This window comes from Bidens hawaiensis, unplaced genomic scaffold, assembly GCF_021521415.1.
Source record: "Bidens hawaiensis isolate Kalapana, Puna unplaced genomic scaffold, B.hawaiensis_p1.1 tig00020919_1, whole genome shotgun sequence".
NCBI lineage: Eukaryota > Viridiplantae > Streptophyta > Magnoliopsida > Asterales > Asteraceae > Bidens > Bidens hawaiensis.
In genome coordinates this window covers 66,347-86,124 of record NW_027493230.1, presented here as the reverse complement: position 1 = coordinate 86,124, position 19,778 = coordinate 66,347, and the positions used below count along the sequence as shown (strand labels likewise).

General features: G+C 37.6%; 4 protein-coding genes across 4 annotated transcripts; all 4 read left to right on the top strand.

Annotated features, from left to right (window-relative positions):
• The first annotated feature begins 1,851 nt into the window (after positions 1-1,851).
• Positions 1,852-3,958, top strand: LOC143562211 (large ribosomal subunit protein eL20y-like). Its single transcript, XM_077050089.1, has 4 exons — positions 1,852-1,888; positions 1,977-2,092; positions 2,175-2,238; positions 3,551-3,958. The coding sequence occupies exons 1-4, from the start codon at positions 1,877-1,879 to the stop codon at positions 3,890-3,892; spliced, it is 534 nt and encodes a 177-aa protein (XP_076906204.1). The 5' UTR covers positions 1,852-1,876; the 3' UTR covers positions 3,893-3,958.
• Positions 3,959-5,240: 1,282 nt separating this feature from the next.
• LOC143562210 (pentatricopeptide repeat-containing protein At5g46580, chloroplastic-like) lies at positions 5,241-7,603 on the top strand. Its single transcript, XM_077050088.1, has 2 exons — positions 5,241-7,402; positions 7,440-7,603. Exon 1 carries the CDS (start codon positions 5,281-5,283, stop codon positions 7,393-7,395), a length of 2,115 nt encoding a protein of 704 aa, XP_076906203.1. The 5' UTR covers positions 5,241-5,280; the 3' UTR covers positions 7,396-7,402; positions 7,440-7,603.
• Positions 7,604-9,720: 2,117 nt separating this feature from the next.
• Positions 9,721-10,353, top strand: LOC143562192 (eukaryotic translation initiation factor 1A). Its single transcript, XM_077050075.1, has 2 exons — positions 9,721-10,218; positions 10,303-10,353. Exon 1 carries the CDS (start codon positions 9,780-9,782, stop codon positions 10,215-10,217), a length of 438 nt encoding a protein of 145 aa, XP_076906190.1. The 5' UTR covers positions 9,721-9,779; the 3' UTR covers position 10,218; positions 10,303-10,353.
• Positions 10,354-15,604: 5,251 nt separating this feature from the next.
• Positions 15,605-18,534, top strand: LOC143562190 (uncharacterized protein C594.04c-like). Its single transcript, XM_077050074.1, has 3 exons — positions 15,605-15,853; positions 16,478-16,741; positions 18,151-18,534. Exons 1-3 carry the CDS (start codon positions 15,638-15,640, stop codon positions 18,532-18,534), a joined length of 864 nt encoding a protein of 287 aa, XP_076906189.1. The 5' UTR covers positions 15,605-15,637.
• Positions 18,535-19,778: the final 1,244 nt, after the last annotated feature.

Here is a 19,778-nt window from a genome sequence, read left to right as displayed (position 1 = left end):
GTTTGGCACTTCTTGGGGCGATTGATTCCGCAATGTCCCTTGCGAATTTGGACATTCCCGCCCTTGCCGCAGTTGGCGTGAATGTTTTGGAGAAGTCCCGTGGGCTGTTGCCCACGTTTATTGGACTGAATGCTTCTCCAAAACGCCTTCTCGGTTGGGAATCCGTTTCTTTACGCTTCCCTTTCGCCCTATGACGAGGGTTCGCGTCTTCCTCGGATTCCTCCGAATCATCGTCGTATTCGAATTCTTCCACTTGTTGGAGTGAACGTAAACGTTCATCCAACTCAGCTTGGAACTCTTTTTGACGTGCTTCGGCTCACGCTTTAACCTCATCGAGTGTTTGGCAGGGGAGCCTCGTCTGTTGATTTTCTAACTGGGTATCGGTGAATCCCAGTGTCTGATTATTTACTTCACTTGCCCCGGCTTGGGTAGCTGGGGTAGTGTTCGTAAAGTTTGTGTACTCGGTATTCCCCCTTATAGCTGGGGTCATAATTACCGGAGTCTCTTAGTTACTCGGTTTTGGGACCGGAGTATCCTTAACCATCTTTCCAGAAATTTTGAAAAAACTGGAGAAAAATAAAGTTCTAGCTTTATGCACGGATGGCGCCAATGAAGAAACACCAGTCGAACCCCGACAGATTACGAGTAACCTGAGGGTTAGATAGACGTTTCCCACGAGGGGTTAATTCCGGCAAGATGGTTCTTCCGATAACCTGCAAAACAGACACCGTGAGCTCGTCACTAAGAAAGGGGGGGGTTCCTCCTTGTGACCACCCTCCGGCGTGAGAATCAGTCTATATTACTCTTTGAATATAAAAGTATATTATTAATACTAGAGCAGTTATCAGGTAAATTATACAAGATATTAGATGATGAAATGATAATACCATTTGATGTCTTTTATAGCCGAAGGTGGGTTTCCAAGGAGGTTTAGCCGGCCTACTACTCTGCCAACTGTGGCCTACACACGTGCTCTGCTGGTAATTGGTGGATAGGCAGCGGCTGACAGTGACCAGGCGTGCTGTTCACTTTTCCTTTTCCACCAACTACAGGCTAGGCACGTGGTATGGCAGGAGTTGGTGAGCAGGCGGCGGCTATTGGTCACAGTGCTGTGGCGTGTTGTCTGCCATGCTGCTGTCAGTGAGCTGTCGTATCGTTGGTCAGATCTTTTGTCCATACCTCGTCAGGTATCACACAAAAGATCCTCCATTATTATACGGACTGGCTCATTTAGGCGGGAGTTTTCCCCCTCCCGCCTTTATGCGGGAATGTTCCCGGCTTTGCTCATTCCTTCTTCAGGTGACTACTGAATTATTACGAGTTTGAGCCTTATGCGTGTAGCCATGCTGCGCGGGTGGCCAGTCCCTAATGGCGGGTATCCGCACCTGCGGGAACAGGCGGATACTTGGAAACCATAGGGAGGCATTTCCTGCGGGACCAGCTTGCGTACCGCATGTGAGGTCGTCACAACTCTGAGCGTGGTGGGTCCTGCGGGTTTGGTAGGTCGCGGCGCAGACGTCCCTATGGTGAAGTCTACGGGTTCAATTGCGCAGACGTCCGTTTAAGGAGTCTTGCGTGTTCAACTGCGCAGACGTCTCCTTTTAAGGGAGTCTTGCGGGTCCTAACCACCTCTGCTGGGACCTACCTCTTCAGTAATAGTCAATTTGTCAAATTCGATATGTAATGTTACAAATTATTTAACTACTAAAAAAATAAAATTAGGTGAGACATTTGGGCTTTATTGTTTTTGTGTGGCCCTTGAGCCCAAAAACTAGGGTTCATCTCTACCCACATATACGCCAATCGATGATCTTCTTCTTCTTCTTCTTCCTTCGCGCTTCAACTACACCCCCGCAGTCACCGTCGAAGAGGAAAAATGAGCTACAAGGTTCCGATCGCATATCTCAATTCCTTTACAATAAAGAATGAATATTTGAGGTGAAATGGTGAATTTAATTGTGGTGTTTGTGTGGCAGTTTCATCAGTTTCAGGTGGTAGGACGAGGTCTACCAACGGAGTCTGATGAGAATCCGAAGATCCACCGCATGAAGCTTTGGGCCACCAACGAAGTCCGTGCTAAGAGCAAGTTCTGGTCAGTTACTCACTCATTGCTTCTGTTTCTCTCTTAATTAATTGCATTTTAATATTTGGATATTGATGTTGGAAATAATTAGGTACTATTTGAGGAAGCTCAAGAAGGTCAAGAAGAGCAATGGTCAGATGCTTGCTATTAATGAGGTATTTTTATATAATAATTCACATTTGAATTAGTTTTTTTTACTCATCTCTGCAATATCATCAACATGCCCTTTGTTTCTATAATTCAATGCATTTGGTTATGCTTGGCATTGTTTTTGGAACCTAAAATAGTTGCAGATAACCAAACAGTTAGGGTTTAAGGTTTTGGAATCAAGGAGCTTGACATTTTTTTGTTTTAGTGTAACACTTATTTACTGCATTTTTTAATTTATTTCTGGTGGTTGAATGCATCTAGATCATTTTTGTCTTGCTTTAAGTTTGAGCTTGACTGTTCTTAGTATGCATGCTGATCTTGGAGCTACCAAATTTGTATTGTAATGTCAACACTTATTTGCACAATTTGAGAGGTGATCATGATTGGTTTTATTCAGCTTCATTCATGTTTTATATGAATTATGCTCTTCCTGTTTCTTATGTTTGCATCATGTTTGAAGTCTGGCTAATTAAAAAAATGGTAGTTGTACACATCAATCTCATTGCTTTTCTAAATAATCTTCTGTGGTGCGGTTATGTATGCTTCTAATGATTTATATGGATTGCGTTGTGTCATGATTGTTATTAATTGTTATTTGGTTTTGCGTGTTACTGCCATTCATCTGCATTTGAGACTTTTGTTATAACATTCTAATTGGGCTGTAAACGGAATGAACCGAACCGGACGAGACCTTGTCCGTGCTCATTCGTTAAGTTTTTGTCAGACAAACGGACGGTTCACGAACACTCTATTGAACAAAAATTTATGTCCATGTCTGTTCATTAAGGATTTGAGTTTATCCATGTTCATTAATATTGTAAATGGACCCTAATGGACACCAACGGACAAACGAACACACGAACATTAATGGACACTAATGCACTAACAGACACTAAAGAAATTTAACGGACAAACATACATAAACGACTCTAATTAACAAGCCAACATAAACAATTACATATTAATTTCAAAAGGTATAATCATTATCGGACGTTCATGGCAGTATTGAACGAACGTGGTCTCTGTTCGTGTCTGTCTATTAAGCTTACCGAACGAAAATTGTTTGTTCATGTCCGGTTTGTTTGTTAAACGTACAAACATAAAAGAACTTCTTGCTGAGCGGACGTCCGGAAGTTCTGTTTGTTTACAGCCCTACTGATTCTAATAAGATTCTTTTTGTGTATTATTTTGTTAAATATTTACAAAAAGGTCGAAACCTTATTTTTTAGCTTTTGTTTTCGTGCACCGGTTATTTCATTTATTCGGAATTACTGTCTTTATTTAGTTTGACTAATTTTGCATGATTGTTAACTTAAGATTTTTGAGAAAAACCCGACTACCATCAAGAACTACGGCATTTGGTTGAGGTACCAGTCTAGGACCGGGTACCACAACATGTACAAGGAGTACAGGGATACCACCTTGAACGGTTCAATCGAGCAAATGTACACCGAGATGGCTTCTCGTCACAGAGTCCGCCACCACTGCATCCAGGTCATCAAGACCGCCACCATTCCTGCCAAGCTCTGCAAGAGGGAGTCTACCAAGCAGTTCCATAACTCCAAGATTAAGTTCCCATTGGTCTTCAAGAAGGTTAGACCTCCAACTAGAAAGCTCAAGACCACTTACAAGGCTTCAAGGCCCAATCTGTTTGTTTAAGGGTCTTGTTTCGGTGTTTGTTGCTGTTATAATGGTTGGATTTACTGGAAGTTTTGATTTTTGTTTTGAGACTTGTTTGTTCTTAATTAATCTTGGATATTTTGCTGGTTTTAGAAATCTTGGATTTTTGAGTTTTTGATGTTGTGATGATTAGGAATGATATTATCCGGTCACTGTTGTTGCTTGTTTTAATCTGCTGTAGCATTTGCAATCTTGATGTTATTACCTATGTCATGGTGGGCTATGGCCGAAGGGTGATTATAAAATAATTGTCATTTTGGTTTGGTTTAAACAGGTCCTAACAACAGTACGCTTTAAAACAAGTCTTTCTACAAATCAGTCAAATGCAAAGTAACATTTGTAAAGATTAAACCAAACCGACAAGGCATGCGGAACTTATGATGGTTTGGGTTTGGATTTGAGGCATTGGATTGGATTACCTTGTCGGGCATAATCTAAACGAAGTGTTTGTTTTGCTCTTGTTAAGAAACCAAAGAAAAGGAATTTTTCATCAAAATCGAGCTCCCGACCTTGTTACTGTCTAGCAATACGTTGCTTTGAAAACTATGACTAAAGAACATCTAGACAACAAAACAACGCTAACTTAGTGGGAGTCCATGTTTATAAACAACTAATCAACGAAGCCACACTATGATTTATATGTGGGCGAGGAAGAAACTTTTGTTGATCTCTAAGGCTTCCAAAAACAATGTTTATGACAATGGCAAGTTGAAAAAAAGCAAAATAGAATGTAGCGTCAAATTATAAAAAATCATTTTTATTATAAATGATTGATAGGTAAACACATATTAAGGCCCTTGGGTGCTTGTTGCTATACGAATGTGACGGGTCCGGTCTTAGTGTTAGTTTTGGTTGCATCTAGCATCTTACCCTAAAAATTGTGACACGTAGATAACTTGTCTGAATCCTAAGTGTAATATCGAAAATAACACTAACGATTAACTCTGTATGCATACATATGTGTGTGTATGTATGTATGCATGTACGATAAATATAAAAGAGAATATAATATCTTACAAACACTATTTATAAGCTCGAGTTTAAAGGCTAAGCTCAACGTAAATGATACATCATACATTATCGATTCTATGTTAGAGGAGAGACCTATTAACACATTTTCAATTAGACTTAACACTAATTATTTGATATTTTTAATACAATATAAAATTTTCATTTTAAATTCCCACAAATTTGAAGGTGGTTTACTCTCCAAGCAGTCATTTTGGTTGGGATAACGTTATGCAAAATATCCAAATAATCACAAGGGCCATCCATCCCCAAAACCCATCTCTCTGCATCATCTTTCTTGGGGTTTTTGCAATCAATCAAACCTGTAAGTTCACACTCACCATTTTACACTCACACATATGGCTTCAACTTTTCTTACTTCTTTCGATGTACCCAATACATTAGACCTAAAGCATCACCACCCGTTCACCAATCCTCGAAGAAGAATCAAAGAGTCACCATTTTTCTACTGCAATTCCTCCAAATCACCCCCAAAATCACCAACTCCAGACTTATCAGATGAACCCAAGAAGCAAAACCCATCTTTAGCTGACCAACTTCAAACCTTATCCACAACCATCCTCTCAGACATCCCACAAAAGCCCACCCAATTGCTCACCAAACCCAAATCCATCTGGGTCAACCCTACAAAGCCTAGACCTTCAGTTCTCAACCTTCAAAGACAACAGAGGACATCTTACTCATACAACCCCCAAATTAGAGACCTTAAGCTGTTTTCCAAGAAGCTTAATGAGTGTGACAACAATCAAGATGCTTTCTTGAAGGTTCTTGAAGACATCCCACATCCACCAACTAGAGAAAATGCACTTTTGGTGCTTAATAGTTTAAAACCATGGGAAAAGACTCTTCTTTTCTTTAATTGGCTTAAAACCCTGGATTCTTTACCTATGGAAACCATATTTTATAATGTTACTATGAAGTCTTTGAGATTTGGAAGACAGTTTCATCTTATAGAAGATCTTTCTAATGAAATGATTGATCATGATATCCCGTTGGATAATATCACGTATTCAACGATTATTACTTGTGCGAAAAGGTCTAATCTTTTCGATAAGGCAGTTGAGTGGTTTGAAAGAATGTATAAAACAGGGTTAATGCCTGATGAGGTTACCTACTCTGCGGTTTTAGATGTGTATGCTAAGTTAGGGAAAGTTGAAGAGGTTATGAGTTTATACGAGCGAGGGAGAGCGAGCGGGTGGACCCCTGATGCGATCGCGTTTGCGGTTTTGGCTAAAATGTTTGGTGAAGCCGGAGATTATGATGGCATACGATATGTGTTACAAGAAATGAAATCCTTAGGGGTTAAACCGAATTTGGTTGTGTTTAACACTTTGTTAGAAGCAATGGGTAAAGCTGGAAAGCCTGGTTTGGCCCGAAGCTTATTTGAAGAAATGGTGGCTGCGGGTGTTTCACCTGACGCGAAAACGTTAACTTCGTTAGTGAAGATTTATGGGAAAGCAAGGTGGGCTCGAGACGCGTTGGATTTGTGGCAAAGAATGAAGTCAAACGGGTGGCCGATGGATTTTATTCTTTACAACACGTTATTAAGTATGTGTGCGGATCTTGGTTTACAAGAAGAAGCTGAAAAGTTGTTTGAAGATATGAAACAGTCCGTAAACTGTAAGCCCGATAGTTGGAGTTATACTGCAATGCTTAATATATATGGAAGTGGTGGGAATGTTGAAAAGGCGATGACTTTGTTTGACCAAATGTCAGAAGAGAACGTGGCGATTAATGTTATGGGGTGTACTTGTTTGATTCAGTGTCTGGGTCGGGCTAAACGAATAGGTGATTTGGTGATGGTTTTTGAAACATCCTTAGAAAAGGGTGTACGGCCTGATGATCGATTATGTGGTTGTTTGCTTTCTGTTGTGTCTTATTGTGAAACTGGTGATGATTTGGATAAAGTGATCGGTTGCTTAAACGAAGCAAACCCTAAATTGGTTTCGTTTGTGAAGTTGTTAGAAGAAAAGTCACTCGGGTTTGATAAGATTAAAGACGAGTTTAAAGATATATTAAACAACACAGAAGTTGAAGCACGAAGACCATTTTGCAACTGCTTGATCGACATTTGCAGGAAACGCAACCTTAACGAGCGGGCCCATGAGCTTCTTTATTTGGGGACCATGTACGGGTTATACCCTGGGTTGCACACAAAGACTCCCGAAGAATGGCGGTTAAACGTGCGGTCTTTATCGGTCGGTGCGGCTTACACAGCTTTTGAAGAGTGGGTTGGGACTTTGAGGGAAATGGTTAGCCGTGATGAACCGTTGCCTGAGTTGTTATCGGCTAGCACGGGTGCAGGGACGCATAAGTACTCTCAAGGGCTTGCAAACGCGTTTGAGTCGCACGTGATGAAGCTTTCTGCACCGTTTAGGCAAAGTGAAGAGAAACCTGGTGTTTTTGTAGCGGGTCGGGAGGATATAGTGTCGTGGGTGCAGTCAATGGTTTGATCTTTTTGTACCCGAACAAGATTTGGGCATGTTATATAGCTTAGATACGGTTTCTGCAACACTTATTATTTGAAACTAGCTATACATTTTGAGTTCTATTAAATAATGCTGTTAAGTGGTTGAAAAAAAGGCTGTATTTCAAGAATCCTATTCTTGATGATCAATGAACATGCTTGCAGTATTCTGATTTGAATTTAGGTATGATATTTATGGAAGAGGTTGTCATGTTGATGTAAAAAACTTGTGTTTTTGTGTTAATCTTCTATGATCAAGGGTGTAATCGAGTAGAGCCGAACCCGATGGTGTGATACTATTTGGGCTTGGGTCGTGAACGAAACATACATATTGAGAGCGGCTTTAGAAAGCTTGCGGTTGTAAGCTGACTCGTTTCAAGCTTTTATTTATTTCTTTATTTGTTGTTGAGTAGCTCACGTGCTGATCAACTTGATTATACTCCTACGCGTAAAAACAAATTGTGTGAAAATACTATTTGGTTTTTGATAACCAAGGGTGTTAAACGGGTTGTGTTTATGGGTTGGCAGGTTTAACCCGACACGCCCTAACATGCGTCTGTATGAATTGAAAATAATCATAATTGGCATTAATATATTACAGAATTAGAAACTTGGAACTTTTCCTTGAAAGAGCTAAATTGGTGGTAAAGCAAAGGATGCCTGTGGGTGGCAACCAAATATCCACAGCCACCCATAACCTCACTTTTGACTAATATTCAAGTCCAAATTGTTAACCAATACTTTAGCTAGTATTTTGGATTCCTTATTTTACCTCCTAATAACTTTTCCATAAGTTAATTAGTTACAATTTTGTAACTTCCTTCACAATAACAAAATATCAAACATCTTTTAACTTTTTCAGAAGTTAATAAGTTGCTTAAAATAAGCAATCCCAAACAGAATCGGCAAACGCAACTAGTCCAGTTAGATAAACTACATGAACCAAACTGTTTGGATCTCAACACAGTCAAACAGATACCAACAATTTTACACATCCTTACTTTTCTCGAGTGGGTATCAATTAGTACGTTAGATGTCAAAAAGTGGTTAGCTATTTTTGTGAAAGTTCTAGGTAGTTGTCACCAATTTCTCTTGCACAGGGGTGTGCCCACATCCGAAACAACTTGCAACCATAGTTTAATATTAAATACACTTGTAAATATTTCACTTTGGCACACTCATTTATTATTGATAAACCCAAGTTCAAACCTAGATTTCGAAAAATACTTTGCATGTCTTGTGCATCAAACTGAAACTATTGATCGAAATCGAAAAAATTGGAATGATCAAACCGTTATAATCAAACCTAATTAAAAACTAATGCTTTAGTTTTATGTTTTTTTTAAAAAAAAAACCCAACTTTTTAGTTCGATTTCGGTTTTGCGTGCACCTAAAGTTGAAAAAGAAAAACGAACCGAACTTATAAATTTTCATTTGTCTTGAATTTTAAATAATTTATAATAGTTTAATATATTGTTTTACCCAAGTATGTTAGCTCAAACGTAAAATAATCATATAAATTGTTAATTAACATAGATTTTAGCCTAAACTTATTATGTTTGGCCAACCTTTATTTCCAATTCCAAAATGCCCAAACGACAAAACAGAAAAAACCAAAACGTTTATTAAAAATTCTAAAAACAAATTTCGGTTTTTTGCTAGGTTTAGCCCAAAACCGAACCGATCCAACCGGCTTACTATACACTGAGATGCACAAAAAATGCGAACCCAGAACAGGACCCGAAAAAAACAAGGAACCGGTTTTTTTTACTCGGCTTTTTACTACCCGAACCTGTACCCGACTCTACCTGTGGGGAACGAATAGGGTATGCATTTCAGCACCAAAGCTTGTACCCAAAACTGGACCCGATTTGTACCTGGTAATACTCAAAAACCAAAACTGGTTCCATATCGGAACCGGGCATTTCAAATACCTGATCTATACTCGAAATTCTCGAAAAATACCTGAAAAATACTACAAAAAAGCGCAGCCCCTTAAAAAACCCAATTTATACCCGACAAATACACGGAGAAAACCCGAATATAGGGTTTTTTCAATGCCCGAAAAAAGGGTATTCAAATACCCGACCTGGACCCGGTGCATGGGGTCTGGTTTTCAGAGATAGTACCCCGACCCGAACCCGAAACTGGGTATTAGAAAAAACCGGTTTGTGCACCTCGACATGCTTAAGTAGTTTTTGGACCAAAATCACAAAAAGCTAACTTTAGGGGGTAAGCTTGTATGATCTCAGAGTACAAGGGAATAAAAGCAAAATAATCCTAGGCTCATTTCATCACATAAATCCCCAAATTGGGGCAAAAGCAAAACCAATCTAGGGTTTCGTTTCCAATTTCAATCAATCAACCACCATGCCGAAGAACAAGGGTAAGGGAGGCAAGAACCGCAAGCGAGGCAAGAACGAAGCCGACGACGAGAAGCGCGAGCTCGTGTTCAAGGAAGACGGCCAGGAATACGCCCAGGTCCTCCGTATGCTCGGCAACGGCCGCTGCGAAGCCATGTGCATCGACGGCACCAAGCGCCTCTGTCACATCCGTGGCAAGATGCACAAGAAGGTCTGGATTGCCGCTGGAGATATTATTCTCGTCGGCCTCAGGGATTACCAGGATGACAAGGCTGACGTCATCCTCAAGTACATGCCCGATGAGGCCAGGCTCTTGAAGGCCTACGGCGAGCTGCCTGATAATATTAGGCTTAATGAAGGGATTGCTGGTGGACTTGATGAGGAGGATGATAACGCTGGGGATGATTATATTGAGTTTGAAGATGAAGATATTGATAAAATCTAGGGTTTGTGTTGGTCGTTATTTTTGTTTTTGTTATATGATTATTTATTATTTATTGGTGTTGATGTATGGCTTTGTGGTGCTGCAGTTTACGAACCGAGATGTTTGCCTTGGATTGGATTTAACGGAAAGTGAGCGAAAAGGTAAAGGTCTGGGTTTGTAAAACATAATCTCTTTGGATGTGATTTGCTTTGAGTATAAAGATGTTTATGTGTAAGGTGTTGGATTACTGGGATTTATCCATAAGTGTTTGTGTTATTGGTGATATTACTTACAAAAGTATCAATAATTGGTGATATGTTTCAGCTTAATCTTTGTGTGGATGCTTTTTGTTAAGTTAGTTGTTGTAGTGTGTAGGGTTTGTTTGGATTCATTTTTATGTAGTTGATAGCTTAATGTTACGTGCTAGACCCGAGATTTGATTATTTCTTTCGTGTCTAGATTAGAGAAATCTTAATGGGTTGTTTTAGAACACCAATTATGAATCTTTAACGAACATGTATAAAGTAATATAAAACAAGCATTTCTGTAATTTGATTGTTTTAATAGAGCTGGGATATTGTTTCATATGGATTTTATAAGAGCAAGTTTAGGTGATTATGTTGTGTCTTTGAAGGCATTTGAGAGCAACAATTTTACTAGTAATATTGTTTTATTGTTCTGTGTATAACTTGTTAATGGTTTAATAATGCAATTACTTGGATATCGATTGAATTTGCATTCCAATTTGAGAGTGTGTAATTGATTCAAGTTGAGAAAGGTCTAATGTTTGTATAAAATTTGTTTGCAACATTTAGTTCCTGATTTTAAGAGTGGTAAAACACTTACGGTGTCATTCTACACGGGTCCTAAGTGGCTGGTTAAGCTGATTTACTAAGGCGACCGTTTGAGTTATCTGCCTTACTGGACTTGATCAAGTCGAATCTCAGGAATTTTTAGGTTGATTTGTGTTTTAAGCTTAAAGTGATTTGGGATGTGGGTCATGGTTTGTTCATTCCTGGGAATCAGATTCCGCCTTTTGGCATGATAAACGACTGCTAGCCTCATGATTATTGGGCATCATGAAAATGAATCTTATTCCAATAATGAGAGAAACCGATTTGGTGTGACGTATGGAATATCTGAAGAAATAAGTGAATCGTCTTCTCACTTCTTGAGATCAACTTCGTTATTACCTTGATCAGTCCAAACCTTTCGGTCAAGTGCTTGTTTCAGCTTGATTCCTCTCTTTCTAGAGATAAAGGAGTGCACTAACCGAGGCCATCATTTAAGAACATTAGCTGTCAAATAATTATACTTTTAGATTTGACAAGGATGCATTGCTTCTACTAGGAACCGAAAAAGATGGTTAGTTAACTTGTGACTTGAGGATCTTAGATTTGGATCTGGCTTTCTTTAGTATGGCAGATATGCACAGCCTTGTAATCCTTCTACATCTATACGACTATACCGTTGTCCATCACATGCTCAACCTTCAACTTCTTAGGAATCACTATGTAGATACGCATGTTACAAGCTACTCTTTTCTTAAATGTCATTTAGCCTTAACGATGACATTTAAGGAACACCACGGGACTCAACCCTACACCTACTTCGTATTGCATGTTATTTAGTCAACTCATATATTTATATAAATAATAGCCTCATGAAGGCTTATGAACCTCGGCTCACTCCTTAAAAAGAACGAGCTTATGGTTAGACTTATGAGCTCGTTTGAGATAATACTGGAATCAAACTATAAAATGTTTTAAAGACAAGTAATGATGAAACTGCTTAATCAAAAGAAAAACTAAAATAGTCAAGTAGCGAATTTGATAAAGTTGAACGCGGGAGTAGCTGACTTTGGGGTGACTTTTTAATTTATATATTTTATGGTTTAACTTTAACCTCTATTCTATTATTTATTATTTATAGATGCTTTTATCTCTTTTTATTTTTAAACGTAGTTTTTAACTAATATTTGTTATATTCCTCAATTAAGTATGATGTAAACCATATTTCACGGTACGCTAGTAGGGCAATCTGTTCAGTAGGAGGATTAGTTACTAAACATTGAACATAACACATGTAGAACTTTATCAACACTACTGGAGAGTTGTTAGTTATCTATATGAATGCTTCGGTAGCAAAAAAAACATAGCAATGTGTTGTGAGATAAGAAAGTATCAACATCCAGTAATTTAATAAGTGGGGTTGAACTGTTGAAGTGCAGTATGCAAAGACAAATTGGCGGCACCGCCTTCAATGGCCGGTCACCATAGCCAAGAGTTGTGTCTATTGAACGAGATCACTATTCGCAGTTTACATATTGACAAATGTCAAACGGCCCCCAATTTTTTTACAGAACAATCTCAATCTATTTTAATAAAAAATAAAAATCTTTTGCTGTTTAACAAAAATATCTACTAATATCACCTGGCAATCACAATACAACGGTATGACTTTTGTGACCGATACGAACATTATGTATGCTGTGAACATGAACACCGAAGGAAGTGTTGGTTTGAAAAACCAAAATCCAGACCAAGGTGAACATGTAGTCACTTGGGAAAATCCATGTTGAACCAAAACGTTGGCTCAACCGGCCATACGTGTAACTATTCCCATAAAAAAAAGTGAAAAAAGCAAAAGGGGGACCCAATATCGTGATGTGAAGTGCAACGTACGCCATGAAGTCACATGACCATTACGTTCATGGACATAACTCACAAGGTAAGGTCGTAAGGGTTGGCAACCAAGGGGTGTAAACGAGCCAGTTAGGTAGTAATGCGGAAGCGATAGCATACAAACACGTACAACCTATTAGTGTTGAAACTTGGATGAAAACACCGGGGCCGAACTCAATACGTATACAAATTTTCATAAACGCGGGGCTCAAATTTTTTTGACGAAAACGGGTAAATTTATACCGCTAAGTAAAAAAGAAAAGGGGGGGGGGTGTACCCCGGCAATCCACCATAAAGGTACGCCCTTGGAACCGGTAAACACGCATGTATATAAAATAATAGCAACAAACGACACAAGAATTTTACATGGTTCATTCTTAATGGGGGCATACATCCACAAGTTGCAACTAGGTTATGGCATTATATGCGGGTGCAAATCTTACAATTACAATTGATGGATGTAAATGAACTAAGATTAGAGTTTTAGCTTAATCACCAAGAAATATAAATGGGCTAAGATTAGAATAGAGTTTTGCTTTATTATTAATAAACATGGTCCAATAGTTCCTTCATGTGATCTAAAATAAACTAAACTTTAAAGGCTTCACTAATTCTAACAGAGCCGAGCTATCATGATCTAGATATTTAGATCCGATCACTTAAAGTCTAATCAAGACAAGTCTAAATGAGCTTGAGCTCAAGATCTTGTTCCCTGTAGGTTCACAACTTGATTAGACAAGTCTAAAAGTCTAATCAAGACAAGTCTTTTACGGAGCTCGATTTATCTTGTTCCCTGTAGGGTCACAACTTTTATATTACCGTAAGAGTATTCATACTTTATCCCTCATACTCAGTTATATAATTTAACAAAAAAATATCTTTTATAAATTCATTTCTCATTTTTCTAACACATCACATTCCATTTCTCGTATCTCTCAGTATTTAATTAAATAATACTTCTTTATTCCTTTTTCAATTAATTTTTTCTCTTTCTTTCACTCACATTCACTCACAAAATTAATAAAAAATGAATATGAGCAACGGAAAGTAGTACCTCTCAAATATGAAGGATAAGTTTGATTTCCGGTCTCACAAAAATACATGGTTGGGATATGGGGATGGGTGGTGGGATGGAGTGAATTGTTAAGCAATTTTGTTTGAATATGAAGATGAGGTTGGAGATTGAGGATAAAGCATGAATGCGGGTGAAAGGAGTGATTTTCCGTCCCAAAATGGTAGTTATCCCATTTTGCTTTGTACCGGATGAGGCGGGGTGATGTTCCCATTCCATCCTAAAATTCATCCTTCATCCCGGAATTCCGTTTGACATGCTTCCATTTCTCCTTTGTTCTTCCCAGATATCGGGGTAGTGAAGCTGCTTGGGAAGGTTTTGTTCAGTACCGAACCCACCCCGTACACCTAGCAGTTAACCCAAAATAAGAAAACTGTTTTTGTTTATTTTGAAAAGTTCCTAACAATAATATATATTAAACATATAAAAAAAAACTAGAAAAATACTATTTGCCAACCGTAAGAAAAAGGAAAACAATTTGAAATGATGACACATGATTCGATTTGCATTCGTAATCTCGTGGTCCACAACTTCTTTAAGTCTCTTTACAAACAAATCCTCCAAATAGAGCTAAAAAAAAAAAGCTGAATATATATTTGTGTTGATTCTGGGCTTAAGTCTTAGCTGTGGCCGTAGGGGACCACATAAAGTGTGTTATATAAAACAGGCCGATTCATTTGTACCGGGTCAATTAGTTGTGCAACATGCTAATCGGTTTGGTAATATATAAGTGTTTTTTTACGTCAACCTAGTGATAAAAAGTATGATATGCAAAGTTTATTAATTAAACAACAGAAATCAATTGTATATCTGGCGCATATAGTGTGCATGTGATGGGTGTGATGATTAGCGGCACCATCATAACCTTAAATTATCATTATCATTATCATTATCATTATCATCACGCATGATAACTGCTTTCTGCGCCTCATTCCGTGTAATTTAACTTAACCTTTACCACCCAAAACACCCCAACCATTAATTTGGATGATCCTCAAAACATACTTTTAAGTGGTCCTATGCATACATACACGCCCTCTCTCCGTGTCACATAAGTCACTTTACTTGTATATGGATGTTGAGATTTCTGGTAGACCAATGTTTAACTCTAATAATCATAGTGGTATTGTCGTATTGATTTGATGGTTACTTTGACCGGTAGCAGGGGAGACTTTGGGGATGGGTAATGTGGGCGTCCAGCCGAGGCACAAAAATTTTTAAAAATTCTCGATATTATATATATTTTTAAATACCTTAATACTTATAAGCCCATTACCATGATAAACTCATTCTAATATCATAATTTTGCTAATTGTTATGCTTACTGTTATAACTTTAAAATCATCGTTTAAAAAAATAGTTTATATTATTTAGCTCGTTAAGACCTAAGAGCCATATTTTTTCCAGCTCGGCCGGGGCACATGAACTCTCAGAGCCGCCACTGACCGGTAGTTGACCGTTAGAAGGAGATTGCAATGATTTTATAACGTTTAGGAGGGTAAATATGGAATTTAAAAGTTTTAAGATATAAAATGCATGAACACATAAAAAGAACGTTCGACCGTGGGTAAGTTATGATGAACACAACTCTACAACACACAAAGAGAAGCTACTTTATAGTAACACTATATATATAGCACTAAACATTCTTCATCATCATACTTTTGATCTCACTTCAATCAAACATGGCTTTCAAGAATGCTTTGATTGCATTCATGGCTCCTCTACCTTCAATCATCTTCTACAACTATTTCCTAAAAAACCATCAAAACAATGATCATATTATTTCCTCTCTGTGGAACTGGTGCAATCAGCACCCTCTGATCTTAGCCAACACACTCTTCTTCCTCAATATCGATGTCGGTTTTTGGCTCATTAGCCTCCTCCAGTCAAGCAATTGGGTAAGGGGTCTGATCTACATTTCTATATGTAGGCTCTAAATGTCGAGCCAAGCCAGGTTGGGCTCCGGGCCAAGCTCCAACTTATTTTAACGAGCAGAAAGCCGAGCTTGAGCTAGCTCATGGCTTGTCAAACTGACTCGTTAATTTATTAGTTTTTTTACAAACACTAATATATAAAAGAAAAAAATAATTTTTAACACACATAAGTACGCAACACAAAATTTATAAACTAGATAATTTATAACATTTGTATTATTTTTGTTATGAATTTAAGTTTTTGTTAATGTTATTATTATTATTTTATTATTGTATTATTAATATTTTATTCTCGCTGTTATTATTATTATTATTATTATTGTTAAAACATGGGGCACGCTTAAATGAGTCAAGCGAGCGAGCCATGAGCCAGTTATGGAGCAAGCCATGAGCCAAGACAACCCCGGCTCCAGTTCGCTCGGCTTGTTTGTAAACGAGTTTTATTTCAAGTGAACTTCGAGCGATGTCCGATTATATTATATTATTTTCCGTTTAAACATTTCATCAAACAGTTGGTCAGCGACGTTGTATATTACATAATTTTCTAAAGATCTACTGGTTCTAGATCATGGTTTATCGTTTATGCAGATGATTGATTTGTACTGGACGGTGATTCCGGTGTTGTTGGTTCATTACTTTGGGAGGCACCCTGCTGCAGAATATAACTTGTGGCGGTCGACGGTGGTGGTGATCCTGACATGGGTTTGGGCTATCAGACTGACTCATAACTATTTTCGTCGGGAGAAATGGCAATGGGGTGCCAGAGAAGACTGGAGGTTCACTGATATGGCTCACCAACACGGTCAAAACTGGTGGTGGGTTTCGTTCTTCGGCGTTTACCTCATTCAACAGGTAAATCAATCTTTGTTGATTGTTAAACGGGTTGTGTTCATGGCTTGAACCTGAACCCGAAAATTTGACACAGCGGGGCATTACACAAACCTCAAAATCGTAACATGAATACAAACACTTTTGACGGGTTACTCCAACACGACCCATTTAATCAATGGCGTAGCTACTTATTGGTTGGGGGGGTCGGCCGACCCTTGTGAGAATATTTTTTTTAGTGGTATATGTGTTAAAATTTCGGTCAACCTCTATGAAATTTTGATGCCAATCCCTATGGATTTGAGAACGACCACCAACAAAGAGAACTTGAGATGAAAAAAAAAGAAGAGTAAACCAACCATATTTCCTGTAGCCGGCGTAAAGAAGTATTCTCATGTTGTAGTTAAAGAAGAAAAGAAAGAAGATGACCTAATTTAACATTTTAAGGATGTAATGGGCCTTTATTAACTCTCTTTCATAGCCCATTATTTTACCAAAATTTAATAGAACATGTGAAAATAAAAATAATGTCAACAAAATATTTTGTTATTTCTGAGTTAGTTTACTTATAACCTAATATATAATAAAAATCAATATATTTTTTTGACAAAATTTCTTTCCCATTTATTTCGTATATGATTAATTAACTTTTTAACTTTTAATAAGCATTTGTTTTGCTTTTATATATTTTTTTCAATATATGAATATCGAACGAATGATGCTATGATTAGATACCAAAAAATTAAAACTCGTAGAAAACAACTATAAATATATTGTATTTTAGTTATGCATAACTAATTAAGTATCATGTATTTTTTTTTGTTATATGGTAATATGATATGTTGTGTGATTATCTTTTTTTCATATGACCCGACCCGATTTAACCCGACTTAAACGACCAAAGCAGATTGAAAAAGAAATTATATACCGATTTGACCCGACCCGTATAACTGAACTAGACCGAAGAAAATTTATATAACGATAAGCAACTGAGTACTGAGCCAAAGGTTTTCCGACCCCTGTAAGAAAATTTTCTTGATCCGCCACTGCATTTAATTGAAAATTTTATTATTCATATATTAATACTCTAAAACTACAAATTTACATTAAAAAATACAAACTAATATAATCTTTTTGATTTTTTTTAATCTTGGCGAAAATGTTAACATAAAACACCTCGTTTTGTTTTTTTATTTAATGAAAAATAAAATGTTCATCCTGAACATGATACATTTAGCTAAACCGAAACGTGTTCACAGCGTGACCGGAAAGAGGCCTGGATCATTTAGATGAAACCCTCACTCATAAATGTCGTGTTATGCTGGTGTTGGTCAGCAACTCACGCCACTATTTAAAAACACGTGTACACTATTTCTTACGGATTTAATCACTTTCGAATATCTAGTAAACGATTCTTGATTATTTCGAACTAGGTGTTTCTATTCGGTGTATGTCTACCCTTGTACATCGTTCACTCAGTCAACAAGCCGCTAAACATGTGGGACTTTATCGCTTTAGTCGTGTGCGTCTGTGGCATTATCTACGCCTATATAGCCGACACCCCACTTCACGCATTTGTGAGCAAGAATGAGAAGTTAAAAGAGGAAGGAAAGGCCATGGTACCAAACCTTGATGAAGGCTTGTGGTATTATTCTAGGCACCCAAACTATTTTGGTGAGCAAGTTTGGTGGTGGGGACTAGCCATCTTTGGTTGGAACCTAGGTGGGTCTTGGGTCTATGTTGGTGCACTCATAAACACCTTGTGTTTGGCTTATGTGACCACATTGGTAGAAAAGGATGCTCAAGCAAGAGTATAGGGTTGATGCGTATAAAATGTACCAAAAGACAACTTCTGTTTGGGTACCTTGGTACAAATCATCTACAAATCTATTGCCAAAAGAAAAGGATAGCTAAGATCTATGGATTAAGTGAAATATACATTGCTTTGACTCATGTTTCAAATGATTTGTATTTTTCGCTGGTCGATGACAAGTGTGTTGGTTCGTTTGTGTTTTTATATCATATGAAATCGACTGTTATTTATCATTTGTGAAAATGTTGCTAAACGATCATTAATGTGAATTTTGTAACATTTTTTTTTTCTTTGTGAAAAATTTTGATGAGTGTTATAGATTTTGTTATTTATGGATTATTATCTTTTATTTATATTACTGTTGTTGTTGTTAAGCAATTATTAGGGTGTAGGGACGGTTAAAATCCGTCGGAAGTTAATCGCAAATTTTGAGATGAATTTAATATGCGTCCAGAATTTTTAAGAACTATAGTCTAAGGCCCGGTATACCATTAAGAAAAGCACAGCCTGTTGTAGACTTGTAGCTTATTACAAATGAATATGATTCACTAACCAAATCTAATCTCTATTGATTTAACTTATTAAGGTGATTAACTTATTAAGGGTACGTTTGGTTGGATGTAATGGAATGAAGGAGGAATGGAATGGGAGAAGGAATGGAATGGACAAATGAATGAAATAGATCATTACCATTACTTTTTCTTGTTTGGTTAACCTATAGGAATGAAATCAATTATTAATTTTTATTGTTTGGTATCCAAAAAAATTGTATAAATGAAATAGAAATAATAAAAACACTCCTATCTGAAAATGCTTTTTAACAAAAAAAAATTAAATAATAAAAAAAAATAAATAAAAAAAACCTACATTGGCGATGGTGGTAGCTCCGGCGACGAAATGGTGGTGGCGGTGGCGATGGTGGCGGCGACGGTGGTGGCAGTGGCGATGGTGGTGGTGTCGGCGGAGTTGGTGGTGGTGTCAATGGTAGTGGTGGTGGTGGTTGTTAGGTGGTAGTGTTGTTGAGAAAGTATGGTGAAAGAGGAATGGAATGAAAAAAAAGAAGGTGAGTGAGAAGGAATGGTTTTGATGGAATGAGATTCCATGTGTAATGGATGATTCCATTCTATTGAGCAACCAAACATCACTTTTTTCATTCCCACGTAATGAATCATTTCATTTCTACTGTCATTCCTACATACCAAACGCTACCTAAGTATTAAGACCGCTTAAAATTATTTGATTCTTCAA